Genomic DNA, 24,628 nt, shown 5'->3' with positions numbered 1-24,628 from the left:
ACGTCAGGGGCGGATCAGCGCTTGGGGAGTCAGCGGTAAGGATAATGGGATACCTCTTCACAGTTCATCTCAACATCGAAAATTCGACTTCAGATGTGTACCACAGTATCTAAAATCTGATTTCCTCTTATCTTCCTAATGAAACCCTTAGGAAGGGGAGAAGTAGTGAGGTGGGCAGGCTGGAAGCACTTTCTCTGCCCCAGACAACAGGATATGGGTTGTAATGATTCTGAGGGCTTCAGGGAGGAGGGAGTATAGTCATGTTCAGGGATAGCGCTGTCCCTGTTCTTGGAGGTGGGGCATTTCTGCATCTAACTCCGCCCCCACCTCCCACTCAAGACTACCTCTCCTCAGTGTTCCTCTTGAGTCAAGGGCAGAACCAGGTCAAAAAAACCCACTCAAAGCTGTTCTAAATTGTACATTTTCAAAATGGACCACAGAGCAGGAGATATCTCAAAACAAAAAATGAACAGAGTTGAAATTTCTGATACCTGGGATGGCCTCACAGGGCCTTCGCACCTCACAACCATGCCATTCTCAGCCAGGTCCTGACACTGCTGCTGGTGTTTATCTCCCCGCCTGTAGGTGCTAGGCAGCCGGGAGGGGGCAGGAAAGACAGACCCCACGCCGGCTCCAAGGACTGCTCTGCAACACTCGAGCAAGCAGGAGTGTGCCGGCTATATACCTTGATACAAACTGCTAGGCTAGATATCTGCAGATGAATTCTATCAGCAGAAACCTAACTCTTGAGAAAATCAAGGAAGCTTCTGTGCTCACCTTTGCAGCACACCTCCTTGGAAGAGTGATGTATCCTCAAAATTCTAATTCTTATCCTCTAATTTCTCATCTTCTCTTAAACGTGTGACATCAGTAGCGTTCAACTGGACAAGTGTCAACTGTCGTTGTCCTATCTGGTTAAGCAGAGCATTTGACATGTGCTCACCTTTGAAGCACTTCCTTGGCTTCCAAGATACCACACGTTCCTGATTTTCTTCTGAATGCTCTGGCTACTCTTCAGCTCTTTTGCTGGCTCCCCATCTCCTTGGGGAAAATTATATCAGCCCTTAAGCCTCTTTTCTTTCCATTTACAGTTCTTTCTTTATTCATCTCAGCCCATTTCACTTTTCTAAATACGCCATTTATACACAAATGACTTCCAAATTTTATTTCTAGTTTGGACCTCTATCCTGAACTCAACTCAGGTATATTCTACTGTTGACCAGACACTTCACATGGATGTCTAATAAAGGTCTTAAATGTAACATGTCCAGAACAAACACCTGGTCTTCCCTAAAACCCTGTTCTCGTAGGCTTCCCCATGTTAGTAAGTGCAATTTCATCCTGTGGTCTTTTTTGCCAAAGACCCTGGGGTCATCCTTGACATTTTCCTCTTCTCCTGCTGCTCATCTAATCCCTCAGCAAATTTTGTTGACTCTTTCAACCATGTCAGCATCAACCACTTCCCCACAACTGCTGCCACCATTAATCTGTACTTGGTAGAGGGGAAGGTTCATTGAGCCACGATGACCCCTTTAAGGGAAGCCAGATTGTGTCCCTCCTCTGCTGAATGATCTCCAGTGGCTTTTGATTTTCCTCAGAGTAAATCAAAGTCCTTACACTGACTCACAGGGTCCTGTATTTCTGGTTACAGAATTTTCTTTTTTTTTAATATACAAAGGTTTTGGCACTGGTTCGCCACACCTTCCCGCACCACTCCTGACTTGCTCTGTTCCCATTGGCTTCCTGTTGCCCATCACATGCGTGAGGCACTCTTCTGTCTCAGAGCCCTTCCACTTCCTCCATTATCACCTTTCCTGTTTTTATTGTTTGCCCCATCTGCATCTGACAGGCTGTGTTTCCTACTCACGGGTACCTCATCTACCTTGCCCTTGCATGTAAGGTACCCAGGGGTAGGGGTTGTTGGGAGATGTGCTCACTGCTGTAGCACATAGCAGGTGAACAGTAAACTTGGTGAATGACTCCTAAGGGAAAATAAATGTGTGTTTAGAGGACAACTTGAGCTGATCAAGAACTTTCTGAGTCTCTTGTTTTGAAAAAAAGATTACACTGGATGAGAATTTTTCTTTTTTAATATACAAAGGTTTTGGCACTGGTTCAGCATTTCTCCAGCTTCTTATGCCTTTCACAAATGAAGGCCCTTTAATGAAATTTTAAGAGCACAAAAAGTGATTATTGGTTCCCTTAGCTTTATCTGTAACATTTCATTTCTTTTGAAATAAAAAGGTGTGTGTGCATTTATTACTAACGAGATAAAAAAGATATGTAAGAAAAAAGGACTGAAAGGAAATTGGTTAATGTGGTTAATGTTGACAGGTGTGACTTCTAGGGGATGAGAATATGCTTTGCGACATTACTCATATTTTAGAAATTCCTTCAAAAGTATAAACTAAAAGATTAGACAAGAAATAAGGTGAGTTGTAGCACTGTCACTTAGTCAAGTAATAAATATTAACTGAGCAACAACTGGGTCAGGTTGTTCTCCATGTAGAGGGTAGAAGAAAAGACAAAGTTCCTGCTACTGGGGGAGTCGGATGGCAGAGAAAGCCCTACGTTAACATATCAGGGGTTAATCAGTGCTGTGAAGGAGAACAGAGCAGGGGACAGGGTGGCAGGTGGGGAGAGAGGTGCCATTTTACGGATCAGGTGGCTGCTGTCCTGTGTGTTGCAAAGGCTCCAACCAGTCCTACTTCCCACTTCCTTGAAGGATTCTTTGATCTGATACTAAGGCAAACTGATAGTCCACTGATATAACTCTGTGACAAAAAAAATCTTCTATTTTTGCCACCAATTCTCTAATTCCTACTTCTGCTGCTTCATCAATTAGGTGTCACCCAGAAGCAAGGGGGAATGTATGATCCAAGCCCAGGGCACATCCTGAGGCCACACAACAGGCCCTGCTGCAGAGCAATGATTTTAATACTTTTTAGGCACCTGGCAGAGGCATCAGTCCCAGAACTGAGGATTCAATAAGATGTTTTTGCAGAACAGGCCCCAGAGGCGGGAGCAGAGTCAAAGGTGAAAGGGAAACGGTGCCCCCAGATTTTCCTCGTCATAGCATTTCTGATTCTTCCTGGGGTCAGCACAACCAAACATGGCTTTAGAGACAAAAATGGATGTAGGGGTGTTACAACAAAGTAAAAACCAGAAAAAAAGGGGCCACAGGACTGCAAATGCCTCTCCCAACAAAACAGGTTTTAATTGGTGGAGACTGTTTAGCTTATTAATAGTGTGTATGATATGCAGAAATAAATTGTTTCCAATAGGAAATATCCTCCACAAAAGCCCTTATCATAGGACAATCCCATCTCCCTGCGCCAGACTTGCCTGTCTCCTCTGCCCTTGGTTATGTTCACCAGCTTCTCTATCCCCCCTGAATCGGCCAGGGCTTTGGCATTCTCCATGTTTTTGCTGGTGACCTCATGCAGAGCACAGCAGATGGCCGCCATGGTCTCATCAGACAGCACACTGGGGCCGGTGCCGCCGGGAAGCCGGTTGACCAGGTCTCGCATGGCATATTTACCTGCCAAATGCAAAGGAGTTCATTCTGCTTTCAGAAGGTACAGGTTTTTGTTATTGTTGCTGTTGAAAGATCCTGATAGTGTGTTGTCTCTTGAAAATAGAACCTCAAAAGACAGTAACAGGAAAAAAAAAAAAAAAACCATGGCAAAATAGGAAGTGACAAATATTATAAACGTAGGGGGGAAGTTAATCTTTACGGCAAAACCACTTGGAGAAATAATTGGTTTATAAAACATTACAGTGAGCCACTAAAAGAAAATGTAAATCAGCGTATAGTTTGGTATGCCAATCAAGTTGCTTTAGTTCAACTATCTTCATTAACAGTGAAAAATTATAAAAATAAATTTTAGTTTCAATTGAATTCCTATTCATCAAAAATACCTTAACTTCCTCTTAATGCTTTTAAAAACTGATCTTTGAATAAGTTTTAAAATTGGACTAAGTAAGGCTGCCAAACAATACTTTTCATTAAATCTTTCAGGGTCTTAACATGTGAGCTAGGTACAATTACACATTTTTATCAAGTGAAAGGTAAATATCAGTTGGTCTGACTTCAACAGTGATAACAGGTTAGTTTCTTTTAAAGGACACAAGTAACCTTTGGCGTTAAAATGATGGCTGATTATTTCATAGGAGTGATGCAATATAATAGAGATTTGTTTATTTTGAGAGAGAGCACGTGCACGCATGTGAGAGCAGGGGAAGGGGCAGAGAGAGAGGAGAGACAATCCCAAGTAGGCTCTGAGCTGTTAGGGTGGATCCCAATTCGAGGTTCGATCTCAAAATCTATGAGATAATGACCTGAGCCGAAATTGAGAGTCAGATGCTTAATTGACTGAGCCATCTAGGTTCCCCAATATAACAGAGTTCTTGATGGGACAATGCTGGGGAAGTCTCCAGCTACTGAAGCATTTCTTTACAGATACTCTGTTTCCCTTACTTCTCTCTCAAAAGAGATTATCTCTTTTTCAATTTCAATTACCAACTGACAAACTAGAATAACTGCATGACAAACAAAAGAAATGAACTAAAGCTCAAGTAAATATTTTCTTAGTTTTTTTTTCTATGCTAATAATTGAGTGGATACAAAATGGGTTTTTTATTAAAGACCTATTTATATACAATGGTAAGCAGTAGAAGTTAGGCCCTGACTACACGCTGCATAATTTACTGTATTTCAAAGGGAAGGCTCTGGCTTACTCACGGTGAACATTGTTGTGAATAGGGGGAAAACAGTATTGACATTGTAAGCCAGAAGATAAATGTGGTTTTTAGAACAGATGGAAGTTAGCGCTGGTAATTTTGAATATTCACGAAAAACCAAAACGTCCATGACATGTAATTCATCATTTTGCTAAGGCACAACTTTAAATTGCCCCCGGAGACTGGGATAAGGCAGCTCACTCCGCCTGTGAGTGAGCCTGGTGGTCCCCTTGGAGCCTGCAGCTCTAGACAGCTGGGCTGGTCCGATTCAGTGGAGTATGCAGTAACTTTCATAGAGTGACAAAACTTGGTTTCCTTGTGAAAAATGGCTCTACAGAGAAAGTCCATTGCTAGTGCTGGTGATGGACGTGAGCACAGAGTGAAGGAAGAAGGGGATGGTTCTCAGAAACAGAAGTACTGAATAAATTAGAGTCGAATATTGAATCTGGGAGGGGCTCAGACCTCAGGAAAGGAGGGATCTTTATAGAGAAAGAAATAAGAAAGTGATTCATGAAACCATTCAAGAATGCTCCAGTTAGGTAAAAAAAAAAGGCTCACAGGTAGAGAGAGAAAATGCTCTTGAAAGTTTAAAAGGGAGTCAAGACATTCACAGAAAACACAGAGATGCTCTGAAAGAAGGGCAGGGCTTGGCAAACATGGTCCCCCTTCCCAGAGGTCTTGGCCCTCAGTGGCCCTGCACCTCGGCACTCCTGTGTCCCCTCCCCAGCTGTAGAGTGACAGGCCACAATCCTATGTTGTCAGGCCTTTAATTTTTAGCATTAGAAACTCCCAAACCGTATGAGCTTCTTCTAAGAAATTCAAACAGTATGGATGTAAAAATAACTTAAAAAAAAATCTCTTTAGGGACCTGAAGGATTTCTCTCAAGAAGTATGGGAACTAAGAGTTATAATGCATACTTGCATCAGGCACCAGCTGGACTGTATGAACAGGGTGTGGAGGAAGCTCCTTTTCACTCATCAGGGGACAGTTTGGCTCAAAGGAATGGTGTGTTAAGAGTAGGTTAACCTGGGTGGTAATTTAAAATAGCAATATTGCCAGGCACGGTGTAGGGGCTTTCCTGTAAGCTGCCACAGTGAATCCTCAAGGCAACTCTTTAAGGTAAATATTATTGCCCTTGTTCTTTGTCTCCCTCCCTCCATCTTTGTGTTCCCCCACCCACACCCCCCATCTCAGGGCAGGCATATTTTAATGAGTTCAGTACCTATTCACTAATCCACAGGAGATCCTACCAAATCTCCCCTCCCTCTCTCCTGGCCTGCCATCAGCTGTGGGGCTGGTGTGGAGCTTGCTGGTTTATAAAGGGCTGCTACATTCTCTCATTTGATTTGTACAGCAAACCCGCAGCGAGGACAGCAGGGTGGTCGGCTCCCTTTCAGACACGGGGTCAAGGAAGTTTTCAAATTTAGATGAAAGAATTGGGGCAGGGTGGGCTCACCACAGCACACCCCAGGTTACACAGCCAGTGAGCAGCAGATCCAGGGGGTAACTGAGGTCAACTGGAGACTCTCTGATCTTTCCTTTACCCCACAGTCGGTTTGAGTGTGGCAATGCCCTTGGAGACAAGCAAGCTAAGTTGGTGAGTGTGTCAAACTTGAAGAGGTGCTCAGTGTCAGGTTCATGCAAGTGCCAACCCTACAGCCCTGAGGGTGGATGCTTCCTGCCATTTTGTACCCAGTGTGCCTGACTTGCCTTACCCTAGTCCTGATGCCACCCTTGGGTGTAAATGGCCGTGGGACAGTGGTTCTGCCTCAGGGTGAGCACTTAACACAGATCTGAGAGGGAGAAGCTATAAACCATTTATGTCATTTCTTTTTTTACTTAGAACATGGTAGTTGGTAAATTAGCAGATACCAGTCTCAAATATCAGAAACGGAGAATTAACTTATTTTGTGGCTCGGGAAATGAACCTTTCTTGAAAATGTACCTTCCCTGATCAATGTTTAATTAATAAGCTTGGCTCTTGCTGAAAAGGGATGGTCACAAAAGATAGACACCACAAAGGGTACCCAAATATGCCAAGAAGCCAGAAAGTAGAATTCAGTTGCTGATGATATAAAATGTCATCTTTTTATATAAATCAAAAGAAGAGTCTTATAAATGTTACTCTGTTTTTGTAGCTTACCTTGTCACCAGAACATACCTATGAGCTCCTTGTTGCGAACATCTAGTGCCATATTCCTCAAGGCAGTTGCCACAGAAGAAACAACTCTGTCATTATCCATTCTCAGAAGTTCTACAAGGATGGGGAGCCCTTTTTCTTTGCGGACGGCTGCCCGGATATACGCTGCAAACTAGTGAGTAAAATAGGCCAGTAAGTAATATAAAATAGAGTTCAACTCAGATGTTACTATCACCTAAAAAAGAGGTTTCCAAAAGATAAACTAATAGATTAAATGTTTTCTTTCCAATTGGAGAATAAATCTGTGGTGTCAGTAAAGAAAAAACCATAGATGGGGATAAAGATAGGCTAGGATGACTGATTTAAAAAAGAAATTCTAAAGCCTAAAAATCTCAAGCCACCATCTGCCAGATATTTTTGTGCAGAAAAGAGAAGGCAGTGATTGCTTTCTACCTCAGATACATAAATATGATTAAGGACGGATCTTGGGTCTTCTTGGCAATTGGCTCCATGCCAGGTCCAGAGGCTATAAATAGGATGGCAGAGACAGTAACTGATCACTGCACATTACAGGAGAACCTGTCTCCATCAAGTCATTCTTTTCCTATATTCTCTGCAACAATATTTAGAGTTCAGTGACCTTCCAAAGAGATTGACTGAAAAAAAGCCCTTGCCTCAGAAGAAAAGGAATTCTCCAGAAACACTGAGCATCATAATTCACACACACTGGTGAAAAAGTAAGTATATTTGTGTGCAGGATGCTTTCTTATTCAAGATTAGTTAGCTGCTTTTTTAAATTCATAGTCAAGAAATTCTTTTGTGACTATGAGGCAAGTTTGTTCAGCATGTGTACCATTTGAATTGGAAATGAATGCTAGCTAAGTCATCAGGGAAATAACCAAAAAAAAAAAAAAAAAGTAGCATTTGAAAATTGGGTCTTTAATCTTGTTTTGAGCTTTTATTGACATTTTTTACCAATGCAAATTGTTTTTCAAAATTTAGGAAAGTTGAAAAATGTTGCTCATGAAACATCTAATACTTTCCTGCTGTGGTCAAGACATAAGGATAAAGATCTGCCAGCCCTTTGTATTATTTTGAACATTAAAATATATGATTGACCACTCAGTTTCTTGAATGCCAACAGATTACTTAAATAATACAAGAGGAAAAGACTCATTCCAAAGACCCTATTAACATTCTTTATATGAAACGAATACTCCTATTTTTCTAAATCAGGTGAAATCTATGGGGGAGGGGGAAGGGAAATGGAATACTTGATTTGCTATAAAGCACTCAAGGCAGCATTCTCAACTTCTCTCTGAAACCTGCAAGAACAGAGCCAACACCTGGCTCATGTGGAGACCACTTGGCTCAGCCCAGCCCAGAGTGCTTCCCTTCTGGGGCACCACCACTCCCAATTTAGCCTCTGACTTGATAGCATCTGTGGTTAGGATTATCTTAAAATTTTTTTTTAATATTTATTTTTATTTTTTGAGAGAGAGAAAGAGCACAAGCAAGGGAGGGCAGAGAGATGTGGACAAAGCAGGCTCCAAGCTCTGAGCTGTCAGCACAGGGCCCGATGTGGGGCTCGAACCATGAACCTTGAGCAGAAGTCGGATGCTTAACTGACTGAGCCACCCAGGTACCCCAGTATTTATATTTTAAGTGAGCTTGCCATCTAACTTACATTCACTAAATGACCATTCAACACAACTCAAATCACGTCTATGTCAATTATTATTTATTGTCATAAAATAAGCTGGATGTGAACACTGGGTCACCAACATAAATATTTATCAATACTTATGTGCCACACACAGTCCTAGGTCCTTCACATTTATTATCTCTCTTAATGCTCATAGCCACCTCATGAGGTAGGTCTTATCTCCATTTTACAGATGAAGAAACTGAGGAGAGAAGATCCAAGGCCCCTAGCTAATAAGTGGAAGGATCAGGATTCAAAACCAAGGGGTCTGGGTCCAGAGCCAGCACTTAGATGCTAAGCTACTTAAGAACAACAACAAAATAACCCACTGGCTTAGCACTAGGCCGTAAATATCTGTGTACATTCATTATAGCAGCTGACTGCACGTAAGAAACCATACCTAGCCTGAGCAGTGCTTTTCACTCTCATGGATAATACAGTGGCCAAAAGCTTCTCATTTGGGGAGGTGGTGGTGGCAGAAGTAGCCAAAAACAAGCATTAGAATAACTTTACTAAAATATACATGTCAGGAAATTTTTAGAGGTTAAAAATATTTCAGACAAGGACTGTCTGGGAAATTGGAAGAGGTTGTTTAAGAAGTTTTGAGACCCTGCTTACAGTAACGGTAGGAAGCCACTCTCAATTTTCATAAAGAAGTCACACACCTTCAAAGGGATGTGGTAATGTGCATCATCCATATGTCTGTAAGCATCTGAGAGAGGAACGGTGGCCCCTCTCCCTCCCACCTCAGCCGTAATTCAGGCCCCTGACACGTCTAGCACGGAATCCTAGCCTCTATTTTCCTCTTCTTTGAATTCATCTTCTGCACCGTGGCAGAAGGGACCCAGTAGTATCCACATCTGTGTCACCTGTCTGCTTAAACCCCTTTAGTGGCCTTTGTGGTCTGCAGGTCACGTCCCAGCTTCTGAAGCTTGGCCGTCAGACCTGTCTGCGATGGCTGGGTCTAACCCAGGCCACACTTGCCCTGCCCTTGATGCCCCAGCAACCATCCTGCAGTCTCTGCCACACTGTCCTTTCCTCTCTTGTCCCTTTCTCTAGATCACTCCCTCTATATACCCAACCTCACACTCTGTTGGCTTAATTCTGCTCATTAAGATTCCATCTGGGTAGCACCATCCCTCTAGGAAACCTTCCCCATCTCCTGGGTTCCCTCTTTGCCTTTTTCTCACCTGCCAGGCTGGGTTAGATGTCCTTTTTCAAGACGCCACAGTACACATATCCTGTGAAGGCTATGCTGTACTGACTCTATCTGTACATTTTTCTTGCTAGTCTTCAGCTTGTACAGGGAGGGCCGTGTCACATTCATCTTTGGATCTCCAGCACCACTTGCTATCTCCCTCCTTTTTGTGCTCCCACCCTTTCCCAAACTCCAAACAACTGTGTCCTTTTCACCATCATTATCGATCTGGCTGCACAGATGGAAAGAATTGTAGATAACTGGAAGACATCATACCTTCCAATTTCCAGCAGAGAGGTTCTGGAGAGATCCGGCAGAGCCTTCCAAGGTGGCTGGGTTGGAACTTTCTGCCAGAAGAGTCAAATATGGTTTTACCACTGATGGATGCCATAGCATCTCAACCCCTTTGGGGGACTTAGACAGTCCTGGGATAGGACCAACTCCATCCCACTGAAAGACAAAGAGCACACGTGAAATGGAAACAAAATGAACACAACATTCCTGAAAATATTCCTCTCTGCTGGATTCAGCTATAGTTAGGTAGAAAAACTGTATGAGAATTTTTTTTTTCTTGCCAAATATGTGATTTCTTACTCCTAGAAAAATGAAACCTTAGAGTTTCATGTCAAATAAAATGCTAACTTGATCCTCCTGTGGCGTTCTCTTTTTCTTTTTCTTTTTCTTCCCCCAGCAGCTTGGCTCCGAGTCCTTGCTGGGAGACTCTTTTCCTAGTAAGTCATCCAGCTCACTCAGCCCCAGTAGCCGGGCCTGTGGGACCTCCAGTTCCAGCCGATAGGACAGGTTCCTCAGGGTGCACACGCAGTTTTCCACAGTCTGAAAACCAACACGGCGTATAATTAAAACCATCGTAGCACATTACTGCAAAAATGCTTCTGTACTGAGCTGCAGTGGTCATAAATAAATGTAGAATATGAGCTCCTTTTTTACTTAAGGGAACCTGAAACAATCTAAGGAAAGAATTACAGTTCCAGAATTTCTGTGGGATACCCAAATGACAGTGCAGGGCTATCCTCAGTACATCTGTGGCCCCGATCGCAATGCTGCATCTGATGAAAATGTGCAGGGCTCTGGAGGAGAAAATGCCCAGTGTTCCTGCTTTAGCGCGGCTGCACTGGCAGGGGTGTACCCAAGTTGCCACAACGTCACTCCTTTTCGCCACTAGGAATCCTTGCCATGGCAAGAGGTGCGAGCAACCCCCTCTCTGGGGAAGCCCCTCCCCCCAAGTCCCATCTTCGGCCCTTCCATCCATCTCCCTCTGCCCTCCCTCTGAGGAAAGTTCCATCAGCTCTTTCTCTGTTGACATCTGCCTTCTGTACATGGTCTTTTGCTTCTTAAAATCTGTATCACACCTCTTGTTGGGAGGCCAACTGTCACTTCATTCAGAGCGCCTAATGCCAAGCTCAGCTCTTTCCCAGGATGGTCTCCTTCCAACTTGCTTACTCCTCTCCATTTCATCTGCACATCTTTCGGATCAACGAGGTTCAAATAAAAACCTGGCCATCACTTTGAGTTTTTCCCCCATCTTCTCCCTGAGCCTACCACTCATCATTCTCTTCTCTCAGACCCACGTCTATGACACAGGCCTATTTATGGCCTCTCCTTATCTAGCCCATAGCTCGCCCACTTGGAACTCCTGACACTTTTAGTCCCTCCTTTCTGTTTCTTGCCCCCACCTTCCTCAGCTACTGTTCCTGGGGCAAGGATGGGGAAAACTGGAGGGGAGAAGAAGGGGCTCCTACTGGGAACAGACTAACCAGCAAGGCAACAGAAGAAGGGTTGAAAGGGCCAGACTGGGGATGTAGAGAAGGGTATCCATGTGAGTGTGGGGTGGGGGCTGTGGCCTGCACTGGGGCAAGAAGGGCAGAGAGGTTGGTGGGTTATAGTGCCTCAACCAGGAACATTTATTCGGTAATACTCAAATACAGATGGGTCTGATTCTAGGCACAGGGGACGCAGGACTGGAGGCAACAGCAGCACGGGCAGTCACCGTGACAATTAGCCCAGAAGAACCACAAAGAAAGTTAGGACCCTGCCACACCACACTAAGTCCTTGGCCACACGGAGTCACTCAGTTTTCATGGTTCTAAGGCTATTTTCTTAAGTTGTCATGTCCCTGTTAATTTGTAATTTTTAAATTAATCCCCTTAATCTGGAGTGTAGCCTAATGAGGAGGAAAGGCTCAAGAATCCCAGAAAGAATCAATGGCATGCAAGGAGCAGCATCAGGCAGCTGTCGTCATCTGCCACCATACCCCTCGCATGGCAGGCCGGCACTGACCTTGCTGTCGTAATCGGATGTGTTCACACATGTGTGGATCACATACAGGAGCGAGTCCACCAGCCCCTCACAGGAGCGCATTTGCTTCCTCGCTTCCTCCCCTGCAGAGCTGAGGTTCCTGAAGGGGCAGAGACACGTGGGAGCTGCTGAGATGAACAGCTTACTCCTTAGCCACGGAGCCTTATCTTAACACCAGAGAGAACCGACGACAGGCAGCAACCGTGCAGATGCCGTGTGAGGAGGCATTTTAACATCTCAAGAACTCACAATAACTAGCTCCCTGTTGTCAACCCAAATAGAAAGGAGCAGGGGCATCTGAATTCTGTATCCCTCTGGTGACACCCTACTTTCTAACCTCCTAAAAAGTTGTTTTGGGGGCTATCCTCCTCAGTTTCCTCACATATAAAAAGGGGAGAATATTGATCACCTCATAGGGTTGTGTGAGGAAGAGATGCTCCATATAAAGCAATTATTAAAGTGCCTGGTATGTCAGTTAGCTATGGTTGTTATTTCTAGACATGCTTTGCTTCCCTTGTTGGGCCACCAGATATGGCAGGCTCCTGTACCTATTATAATGTTTTGCATGTAGTAGGTGGTCATAAATGCTTCCTCAATGAACGAACAGAAGAAAGGTCACTTGTTGTATAAATATTCAAATTAAATATGGACATTTGCTTATGCTACACTTTTCCTCATCTTTTCAAATACAAAAAACCCTGAAAATTGCTTTAGGTCTCATCCATACTGAAACTTTTTTAAGATTTTATTTTTTCAAATAATCTCTACACCCAACGTGGGGCTTGAACTCACAACCCCAAGACCAAGAGTTGCATGCTCTACCGACTGAGCCAGCCAGGCAATCCATATTGAAAATTTTGATACCAGTTTGCCTTCATGAATTGATACCATATATTAAGGATCTATCTCGTTTTATGTGGTATTAGCAAAGGTTCTAGGATATGCTAAGATTTTGCAAAAACTTAGGCTAGATAAGGGGGTCTGGAATGATTTTTCTTTTCATCTTTGTTTTTCTGGGGCCAGAGAGACAATGTCATCTGTGGTCCCTACTCTGTTCTTATCTTGTGTCACTTCTCAGTAGCACTTAACAGCTGCCATCTTCTATTCCTTTATAAGCCCCTGGGACCCTTCACTTCTTTGGTTTTCCTCCCATCTTGCTGCCTTTCCTTCTTAGTCTTTTCAGCCAGGGGGACCCCCTGGAGTGCCCAGGACTACTTTGGTCCCTTCTTGATCTTTCCATTCTCATGGGTGGTCTCCCTCTGCCCCTTGGCTTTAATACAACCCGTGGATCCATGCATGACTCCCAAATATCTATCGTTAGGCTGACCCCTCTTTAAAACTCTGGGCTCCTTTATCCAACTGCTTTCCTGATATTACCACATGGATAGCTAAATAGACAACTCAAAATGGACATGGCCAAAGCTCTCAACTGCTCACCCCTCTACCCTTTTTTCTCCCTGTGTTGCCAATTTATCCAGCCAAAGATTGAGGTATTATCCTTATCTCCTCCCTTTCCCCACCCCTCTATTCAATCCATTAGCAAATTCTGTCAGCTCTCCCTCCAGAAAAATACCCCCTATCTCCTACCTCTCTCCAGCACCTGGTGTAGGCCACTGTCATCATCTGCCTGGATCTCTGCAATAGCCTTGGCCTCCAGTCTCTACTGTTGCCCTTGTTTAGTCTTCATGCTGAAGCCAGGATCCAGTCCCATCACTCCATGATTAAAGCCCTCTGTCAGTTTCCCAAGGCACTTGGAATGAAGTGCAAAGTCCTTCCTCTGACTTCAAAAATCCTGCATAATCTATGGTACTACTCTGTGCCTTGCTCATTAAGCTCCAGCCGTAAGCCCATTCTTGCCCCAGAGCCTTCATACTACTTGTTCTCTTCACTTAAAATATGTGTCCGGACCCCACTCCACTCTCAGATGAGCAGCTCCTGGTGGTATTTCAATGTAGGCTTTAATTTCATCTCCTATGAGGGGCCACCCGGCCATCAGAATCATCTCCCAATAAATCCTACATTACCATGGCATTCATTGTTATTTTCTTGATTGTTTTCCTCAATAGAATATGGTTCTGTTGAGCAGGGTCCTGTCTGTCTTATTCATCACTCACTTCACAGAGAGGGCATGCACCAAATGTTTATAGTCCTGAACCTGAGGGACCTGACTGGTATGTCCTGCCTCTGGGAAGCCTGGCAGGCTGGCTGAGGAGTGATCACATTCTCCCCAGATGCAGGGGCAGGGAGAGCATGAGGTGCTCCTTCCACAGATCATCAGTAGGGGATACAAACTGCCGTCTGATGCACACATCTGATTTAGGGAGCTAGCCTGCTTCCCAGGATCCTGACTCTTGTCATCCACCCACAGCAAGGGGGTTGACAGTCACTTGTCACAACAGTGGAAGGCTTCAGAGCAGCAGTCTAGGCTCCCTCTCCATCTTTCAAGCTCTGTTATAGCCTTACATTGGATGTATGGCTTAAATGTTAGCGCTATGTGTCAGATACTTCACTAAGCACTTTATATGGAGCTGATTCTTCACAAGTGTGAGATGGTGTTATTTTCCCTATTCTAAAGATGAGGAAGCTGAAGCTCAGAGTGGGGCAGGAAGCCACTCTGCCCAAGGCTCCTGCTTCAACTTCCCAGAGCACTGTAAGCCTGGGACAATGGGTAGAAACTGAGCTGATGAGTGTTAATGGCAAATAATAAGCACTACTGTCCATAAAGGGGCCTTTATGAATTTCACATGCTAAAGATAATGACTTAAAATAGTATTTGGGCTCATTTTCATTTATTTATAAAACTCAAACCCAATGATTGTTTAAACCACACACCTTTTTGCACCTTTTAAAAGCAGAAAGGTTTTAACCATCACATTTTGAATTTAAACAAAAACCAGGCTGTAAACACATTAGCAGTCAGGATGTGATAACCAGAAAAATGCTGTTAAAGTGGAAAACACAGGAATTTTGGCAGTAATTCCGGACTGAAAGGGCCCTTTTTACTAATCCACAGAAGGGTCATTTATCAGATAATGTCTTTCAGGCCGCTAGTCTGTGCTCATGGTGTTTAACTCACAAGATAAGAGTCCAGTGGTCATTTACCTACATGGTAAACGTTAATAAAATGAAGTAAATCCTCTTAAAATCAATTTAACCATAACACATGCTCTTTAATCAAAGAATTGGAAAGAAGAAATAAAGAACTTACCTCAGGCAACCTGTCGTATTACGCAGAACGAGTGACGTCTGAAATTTAATTTTATGATCATCATCAAAAGAAGAGTTATTCCATCCAGAATGTGGAACGATCACAGTGTTTGTTAAGGTCGAGAGAGCATCTCGAATGATTGTCATCTTTACAGCATCACATGAAGATAAATTCCAAAGAACTCCTTAAAAATGAGATTTAAAAAATCCAATTATCAATTAGAGATCCTGCAGGTTTAGGAATAAACAAATAAACATCAGATGTGAACTCGTTCTGTTCCAAATCTAATCTATGGCCTGAATTTGCAATCAGGCAGGGGTGGACCTCTACTAGCTGCTGAGTGAACATATGTGAGCTCCTGGCAGCCCATCACAAAGCCGTAGCAGTCCATCTCTTAAGTTTTAGAGCCGACCGTATCTATCAGACAAGATGACTGTGGCTTCTGCAGGGTAAATTAGAGCTACTCTGTGTGGGGGGGCACAATCCAATCAAGGGGCACAAACATACAAACATAACACATCTGTGGGTGTCATAAAGCTGTCATTCACTGCATCATCCCTTACATTCAATGCTCTGTGTGGCAAAACCATTTTTAGACTTCGGTACATGGAAAAAAATTCTTTCTCAAAAGACTGACATGTTTCTCTACATCATGCTTCCTCTTCCTACTGGGAAGCTCAAGCTTTTTTTTTTAATTCTTTTTTTTTTTTTTTTATGTTTTTATTTTATTTTTGGGAGAGAGAGTGAGAGTGGGGGAGGAGCAGAGAGAGGGAGACACAGAATCCGAAGCAGGCTCCAGGCTCTGAGCTGTCGGCACAGAGCCTGACACGGGGCTCAAACTCATGAGCTGCAAGATCATGACCTGAGCCAAAGTCTGACGCCCAACTGACTGAGCCACCCAGGTGCCCCGAAGCTCAAGATTAAATATGCTTGCAGTAACATATATAGAGGGTGGTTACATCTGTTTCACCTCCACATTCAGATAAGGTTTAAACATTTTTATTTCCATGTTAAGAGTTTTACTGCCACGTGCAAGTTACTGCCATTCCTTTTTTGGATCTAGGGGAGACTGACGCTACATTACGTCACTCCTACTGTAATTCATATCAGGACTGAACAACAGACTTAAATGCAGCTTATGAGAGTATTATTTAAATTGTAAGCCTATTAGAGTGTCTTTATTTCTGTATCAACTATGAGGTGGGTTATTGTTACAGTACATATATTTTCTAATAATTATTCTATATCAGAGCAAATTCAAGATTATACCTACTCTATGACCCTTTCACATCAGTGCATTTTCCTAAGTCAGAGAAAAGTAGGTAGAGGAGAGGTGGGGCAGCTGGCACTGAGGTCCTGACGTCCCTCAGAGCCCTGCACTCCTGATGCATCGTTGACAAGATGCTCAAAAGCCCATACAACAGTGCTTTTAGAATTATCGACCAAAAAAAAAAAAAAAAAGAAAATGCTTCAGGCCCTGTGAAGGGGAAGGAATTGGCAAAATCTGCCCATTTCCATGGGAGCGTGTCAGGCTTGTGAACATGACTGATCAAGGGGGTTGGGAGAACCGCTGCCTCCAGTGCATGGTAACCACAGTTTGTCTGCTCAGCCTTCTCAGGGCCTGGAGAAATGGTGGGGACCTTTATAAAGAGGGAGGTGTGACAGTGCTGACGGGACCTTTTCCTTTTAGAAGATGGAGAAGTACAGACAAAGGGCTTGGAGTGAAGATAGTAAACTGATATTCTGACTCTAAGCCGAGAGAGGACCACCCCTTCCCTGCAGGTCTGCCCTGACCTACCCACACTGTTGAGGGAATGGTTGGTAATGGAGGCTGATGCTTGGGCTCTGGCTGGGAAAGCCGTCTGCTCTGCCCTGTGCCTGGTTCCTTTCCTCTTTCACTTGGCATTGACTTCTGGACCTGGCTGGATGGATTTCCTTTGTCCCCCAAGGACTTTTACCCTTTCTCTGCTTATTCTTTGGGGTGGGATGGCTCACCATTAGCAAAGGACTTCAGGCTCAGCAGTGGTTCATCTAGTTAGGCCCCAAATGGGAGGGGAGTTTAGACAGTTTGGAATCAGGAAAGTAAAGACACTGCTTTGTCTCTGAAAGCTTGTTGTGTCCACCATTACAGGCCATTGCTTATATAATACATGGCACACAATAGATAGGTTCTAGTAAAGAGTGTAGCATACACTGTGGGTGCTTATGAAATGAACTTAAATTCATTAGGCAGAGTTATTTCTCCATGGATTCTGATAAAACTGGCCATGTTTCTATATAAAATGGCTTTAATCCAGGGAGGTTTTAATCTTAGGGAGGTTGTGTTACCTGTTTTCTGGAGGTTTCACTGGACTCTCTCAGGGGCAGCCATGTGAGGTGTGGGGGGAGAATTGGCAGCAGGCTGCCAGATCCCCACCCCGATTCACCCAGAGTGGCTCCATACTTATCTGTCCTCAATAGTGGGCTGCACTGTGTGTTTCTGTTTGAAAAAAGGGGTTCATGTCTAAAAGACATTTGAAAAGCACTGTTTCAGGGGAAAGGTATCAGAGGACTGATGACCATGGGTGGGACCTGGGAGCTAACAAGTAAAAATGAGTCCTTGGAGATAGCAGAAGGGAGACAAGATGGAAGAAAGAGAAGGTTGAAGCATAGAAGGGTGGGCGATAAAGGCTGCCACGAACGGGGCTTTAACATTTTCTGCTAATGAGGACAGCCATACTCCACCCAGGATACTGCTGGGGCGTGAGCCAGCCGCAGGGCAGCATACGGCCCAGATACTGTTGGGTGGGAAGGGTCATTTCCTAACCACCCCTGACAATTTTATAATATGTTTTCAAATTCCTCACTCCACAGAATTCAACCATGAGGGAGAGTGGCATCTTCTAATACGCTATGTTGTACTTCATGGAATAAATGCATTCTAATAAAGTTAACTGTAAGGCAAGGCTTATGGAAAGGAAAGCTCGTTACATTATAGGCTATAGGTATAAAATTACATATATAGCTACAGAAAATGAAACAGTGTGAGTCACAGACTCACATGTGAAAACATGACTAAGAGGGGTGGTTCTTTAGCATGATGGATCTAGGAGTTGATGCCTAGAATTTCTCTGATCACTAGCAGCAAATCTTGTTTTTCATGGTTCCTGCCTCCACTTCTGGCTCCTGCTAAGACCTACTTCTGTTAAGAGGCTATTTCCTAGATTTATGGATTTCCTTGATTTTCTGTGCAGGTAGAATTTTGTCCTGCTCTTTCTTTTATCAGGCATTTAGAATGATCAGTGGAGTTATATGTCATTCTACAGTTTACTACTAGCCCTTATCTACATGGGATTGAACAGCATAAATGTGCATAGGTCAATACAAACAATAGTAACATGACCATTTACTGTGATTTTACTCTGTGCCAGGCATTGTGTGCTTTACATATAGTAACTTAAAGAGTCAAGCTGCACAAAATGAATTAAATTCCCATTTAATTATTTTGTAGGACTGAAATTCTACATGTTGATTTTTTTAAAGGATGAGTATTTGTATTTCTAAATTTAATTTTAATTTCATCAGGCAAATACAAGAGGAACAAATACTCTACCATCATCCATTCTCTTACATGTCTTGTTACACATAAGCAGGGCACATAATGGGTGCTCAAAAATAGTTGTTAATGGATCCAGTTTAATAGCATGTATTTATTTTTGGATTTCCCTTTTATTTCCTGTCTGTCAGACTTAGTTCACAATTACTTCCCTTTCATGCCTTCTCTTAAGCTGAGTATTCAGGAGTGTCTTTAAGGTTTATAACTATGGGGAGAGGGTCAGAACAACTTTTTGTACCTGTAAGGGAATTTGCTAGCGTAGTTTTGTTTGCCTTTCATATGAAAACCAAAAGAGATGGCTGTTGAAACCATCTTAGCTCTGAGGATGGGAGAGTCCCATTTCTGTTTTACCTCTATAAACAGAAGAGTTAAATTAACGTGCCAGAATCCCAACCCCTCAAAACTGCAAAATAGAAAAGCTGTGTTGCCCAATTATAAAATGTTAAAGTGTTTAAAAGTATGTAACCCTTCTGTAGACCAGGTGACAAGGCTATCTTTTGGTTAACTGAGATGACTTACTCATCATAAAACCAGTCTACTACAAGCTTTCTCTAACCTCAAAAAATGTCCAAAATTATTCTTGACCAGAAAAAAGGAAAGATTCTATTTTTCCTAAGTTTGTGGCCTTCAGAGAACCCACACCAAGGCAGCTTTATCATCCTGCACTGAATTATATTATCCCTCTAATCTTGCACCTCTCCAGGTAACACAAAGAGCTACAGCACTGGGTGTGGATTTAAACTAGCCACTTTGAATATCAAAGCAAGTCTCAAGACAGGGATTTTTTTCTTCCCCACCTTCTATTTCAAAAGTAAGGTTATGGAAAAACTAAACAGTTCCAATCAACCAATATTGGATGAGGAAGGTTCAATTACACTTAAAAGCCTTAGCTATGGAATGATTAATTTGGCTTATCCAATCAAAGTAAAAAGCACCATTCTTGAGACCAGCTAATAATATCTGTGTGTACTCCACCTCACTAAAGTAGTAATAAAACAATGTTCTCCCCACTTAGTCTGTCTAAGGCTTCATTTAATGGGTCAGGAAGAATGCTGCTAGAGCAGTAAGTAATGAATAGAAAATACACCAACTCCCAGATGTAGCAAGACTGTTGAGAAAAGAGAGAGCTATAGGATTAGCATTCTCCATTAACATAATAAACCTCCAACTCCTGAGGTCCTAATGAGAAATTTGCTTCAAAAAAATTTAGCAGCATACTCCTGGTTTCTAAAGGGAAAGTTAAAAATAAACTATAATTTGGTTTAGGAAACTTGAGTTTTTTATTAATTTAAAGCAATTAGCTATTTGTTGTGAGAACTAAGAATATACACATACAAACTAATTTAGAAAATATTAGAGAATTTCATGCATACTGTTGTAGAAAAAGCTGCTTATTCTCTACCACAGGAAAAAGCACACACAATTATGAGTAACCAATAACTGCAAGGAAATACTGCCATGAGAGATGAAAGTTCATTTTCCCCACAAAGAATGAATAAAGTAATTAAAATATTATTTCCCATAAATCCTACGCTGCAGAATTTTGAAAGAGCTCACACTTAAAACTAGCTTTATAGCTATTCAAACAACCAACTGATAATCTGATTTTTTTTTTTTTATTTTTTATTTTTTTATTTTTTTTTTTTCAACATTTTTATTTTTTATTTATTTTTGGGACAGAGAGAGACAGAGCGTGAATGGGGGAGGGGCACAGAGAGAGGGAGACACAGAATCGGAAACAGGCTCCAGGCTCTGAGCCATCAGCCCAGAGCCTGACGCGGGGCTCGAACTCACGGACCGCGAGATCGTGACCTGGCTGAAGTCGGACGCTTAACCGACTGCGCCACCCAGGCGCCCCTGATTTTACTGATTACTTAAAATAATGGCACTATTTGAAAAACGTATTTCTTAACTGGCGTTAAACACCAACCAAACAACGTTATTTCTCTGGTAGCATAAATATATAACAGCTTACACAATTGTTTTCCTTTCTGATTTGGAAGAAATCTAAAATCACTAATTTTTATACGGCATTCAGTTTTTTCAGTTTCCTAATTTATAAACCCCTCCCACAAATATTTGTGGACATTGCAAAAAGAAACATAAAGCAGCCCAAAGAACTAGCGCACTTCAAACAGTACCACTGGGCATGCTCCTGCATTTTCTTCCACAACCTAGCCTTATTCTTGGTGTCTGTTGTCGATGTCATGTCAGTCCTGCTCTTTCGCAAGATGTCTTTCACAAGAGGTAAAAAGAACTGCCCAAGCCTTCGGGAGGCCGGGGGGTGGGGGAAGAGGGGGGGAGTTTTATATGAGAGGACAGATGAGGCACTGTCATACCCGCACAGAGAGGCATCATGACTGGTTTCTATGCTTCAGTTCTGATATTTGCCTTTGTTCGCCCCTAGCAATTCTGCATCTGTGTGCTCTTTGGAATAGGCTGGTGCGGGGATACCCACCCTGCAAGTATTCTTGATAAGTGGGGATAGAAATATTAGGCTAATAGTGAAAATACAGAAAATCAAAGTTTCAGACTGCATACGAAGGTCAGAGTGTGTGTGCATCTCGCAAACTCAGTCTGTGGATAACGAGGCAGGAATGTGGGCTTCTGAATCTAGGGCCACTGCCTGCTCCTGCACATGCCTCCGTTATTATTCCCCTAGACAGTCTTTGGCTGAAATACTCATGATCTAGCAAATACACCTCTCCACTTCTTCTCATCGCAGCTGCCCCCGAAGCTCTCCCCTAACACCTGTTAGGGTTTTTACAAAGCTCTAAGGTTTTTTCTTGGGAAGAGAGAAATGTTGTGACTCTATGGCTACTACATCTAGTCACACTATGGCCTCCTACGTCCCTGTCCATTAAAGCTATACAGCTCATGCCTTTCAGATGCATGTTACTTATACCCAAGCATGGTATAGATATGTGCTGTCCAACAGAGTAGCTATTGGCCATATGTGGCTGTTGAGCACTTGAAATGTGGCTAGTCCAAACTGAGATCTGCCAAAAGTATTAAGATATACAGTGGAGTATGAAAACTTGGCATGAAAAAAATAAATACAAAACATCTCAATTTTTATATTGCTTATAAACTGAAGTCATTATTTTATATTTTAAGTTTATTTATTTTGAGAGAGAGCGTGCAAACCAGGAAGTGGCAGAGAGAGAGGGAGAGAGAATCCAAAGCAGGCTCTGCACTAACAGTGCAGAGGCCAATACAAGACTCGAACCCATGAACCATGAGATCATGACCTGAGCCAAAATCAAGAGTCAGATGCTTAACCGACTGAGCCACCCAGGCACCCCTGAAATGATTATTTTAGAAGAGTTGGGTTAAATAAACTGCCCTGTTAACATAAATAAGACCTGTTCCTGTATCCTATTTAATGTGTCTACTAGGAAGTTCAGAATTACATGTGTCCTACGTTATACGTGTTTTGGAAAGTGCTGGTAGAGACCCGGAGGCGAGTCCTCTGCTCTCAGAGGCCTTGCCACAAATGGTCACAGCATGAGGCAGCCATCACAAAGCATCCAAGAGTAGGAAGAGTGCCGAACACAGCTCGCGTGTTGTCTGCACTATGCACTCCACATCCATCCTCATACAAACACCAAGCAGCAGGTATTGTGTTTACACTGGAGAAGCTGGTGCCAGGTGAGGTGATTTGTCTGGGGCCACAGAGCTGGAAAGAAACAAGTGGATCTCACTCCAGAACCCAGTCACTCCTGACACCATGCTACTTCTCCCTGGATGTTTTTCTGTGTGGTAGGATTGAGGACTACGGCATCCAGGGTGGAGTATGAAGGGCAGAAGCCAGGGAGAAGCAGGCTGGGATTGGGGAAACCCAGCTTGGGAGGAGCAGGAGTAGAAGAGCCTCGAGGCTTGGGCTGGCCTGGAAGGGGAGGGCAGGGGCTGCAGATGAAGACTTGCCAAGGGGGGGAAGTGTGGAAGGCAGGGACAGGTGTGATCCCAGGGATGAGGGGGAGGTTGATGGACCAGAAGGGGCACAGCCTATGTCCCAGGAAGCACTGTAGGGGGAATGTGATGAGGACCTGAAGGAGTGAGGAGACGGGAAGGCACAGAGGAAGGGCGGGTGCTTGTGATGAGAATCTGGAGCCTGATGCAAGGGGAGGGTAGCATCCAAGCTGAGCCCTGGTTCGGCATGTGTGTGAGGATCTGGAGGTGTAATAGGAATGAGGAAATCCAGGGGCAGTGGGAAGAGAGAAATACAGTGAAAAATGTCCACCATTTGTGGCTTCAGGCAAATCACTCAAGCTTTCCACCAGGACTGGAATGCTGTGAACAAATTATGAAACTGAAATGGAACTGAAATAATGGGAAAGCAATTATTATGAGTGGGACAGAAGTACTGTCTTTAATCCTAGAAAAGCCTTTTTCCTCCCTCTGAATAAATGCTGAGGAAACGACAGTCATGGTGGTTTATAGTCGCTCCCAGGGTTCCTCAGATGCTACTGCCTCAGCAGGGGTTGCTGAACCGTGTGCAGGGACTCCCAGAGCAGATGAACGCGCAGTCCCGGGCCAGATTGAAAGGCATGGCTCATGGCTTCCTTCTTCCTACCCTACCACCAGCCTTGGGCCTGCTTGCTGCCCTCCTTGCTGGCTGGCACAGCTGGCTACTAAGGTGGTGGACCAGTCCAGCGGCCTGGAGGGCTGGGTCGCACAGGAGGCCTGGCCCGGCCAGCTGGGTGGGCTTTACTTTGCTCGCCTGGTTGTTCCCCGCGATTTCCTGCACACAGCTAATGCATACTCCATGTCAGACATGGAAGAGCTCCCTCACGCCCAGCTGTGGGCATGGTGGTCACCACCGCTGGTTTCAGCAGCAGTAGTGAGAGGGTGCTTAGGTGGTGTGGGAGAAGGAGACTTCCCTGGAGGGGCAGTGTGGAGTTGATGATGGCCTGGGCCAGCCGCCGAGGCTACATATTCAATTTGAAGAGGATTGCTCCTGCTGTTTAAATTCTTTCCCTGCCGAACGACACCAGCGATAGATCTTTAAACTCTTTAAAGACCATAAGGGTTAGCCTGCGTTTCTGTGATTTTTCAGGTACAAAGGTGGTGGATCACAGCATCTTTGAAAAGATCTATCAATTTCTAGAGATCCGTTTACAGACTCACATTTACATTTCAACATATTCTTTATTTCAGGTAATTTTCCAACTTCATGGGTAGGCTGAGAGGATTAATTACATAATGTAGTCACAGAGTCCTCTGTACCCTGGAAAAGCATTTCCGCTGAAAATAAATCAGCTTAAAATTCAGAAATGCTGACTGAGAATTGCCCGTAAGGGATGTAAAAGATGGTTCTTTTTGTCAGGGGGAGTTTGTAAAAGTGAACAGGTCGCACAAAGGAAAAATATACCCAAGAGAATCACAGGGATGCAGAGGTGGCAGGGAGGGCAGTGATGTGGCCACCCTGGTTGTTCTTCAGGGTACTTCAGCCTCTGGCACAGAATTAGGTCACTTACACTATCCTAGAGATTTGCCTGAGAAAAAGTCACTGAAGTGATGTGTTCCACGTCTGGCTTTGATGGGTTCCAGGAATGTGCTTTTCCATGTGCACTAAATCTCCAACCTCGTCATCTGGTACCAGCAGAAGCAGCTTACAGACAAAAGTATCTCTAGTCCTCAGCCATGAGAAGTTCTATAGACTCAGAAACTGCAAGGTACTCAGGGGACCTGGGCTGGGTTCTCTTGGGCATTTTTTTTT

General features: G+C 43.6%; 1 protein-coding gene across 10 annotated transcripts in view; it reads right to left on the bottom strand.

Moving 5' to 3' along the window:
• PKP4 (plakophilin 4) overlaps window positions 1-24,628 on the bottom strand; it is a 241,491-nt gene that overhangs the window by 8,268 nt on the left and 208,595 nt on the right. For all 10 annotated transcript variants that reach the window (XM_030325382.1, XM_030325380.2, XM_032594411.1 and 7 more), the window contains 6 exons: window positions 15,312-15,495; window positions 12,086-12,203; window positions 10,430-10,621; window positions 10,064-10,237; window positions 6,906-7,056; window positions 3,346-3,541 (listed from right to left, as the gene is read on the bottom strand). In XM_030325382.1, coding sequence (XP_030181242.1) covers window positions 3,346-3,541; window positions 6,906-7,056; window positions 10,064-10,237; window positions 10,430-10,621; window positions 12,086-12,203; window positions 15,312-15,495 — 1,015 coding nt within the window. The remainder of the gene's footprint in view (window positions 1-3,345; window positions 3,542-6,905; window positions 7,057-10,063; window positions 10,238-10,429; window positions 10,622-12,085; window positions 12,204-15,311; window positions 15,496-24,628) is intronic.

This window comes from Lynx canadensis, chromosome C1, assembly GCF_007474595.2.
Source record: "Lynx canadensis isolate LIC74 chromosome C1, mLynCan4.pri.v2, whole genome shotgun sequence".
Lineage (NCBI taxonomy): Eukaryota > Metazoa > Chordata > Mammalia > Carnivora > Felidae > Lynx > Lynx canadensis.
Note: the sequence above shows the minus strand (reverse complement) of the source record. Positions and strands in the feature narration are given on the sequence as shown.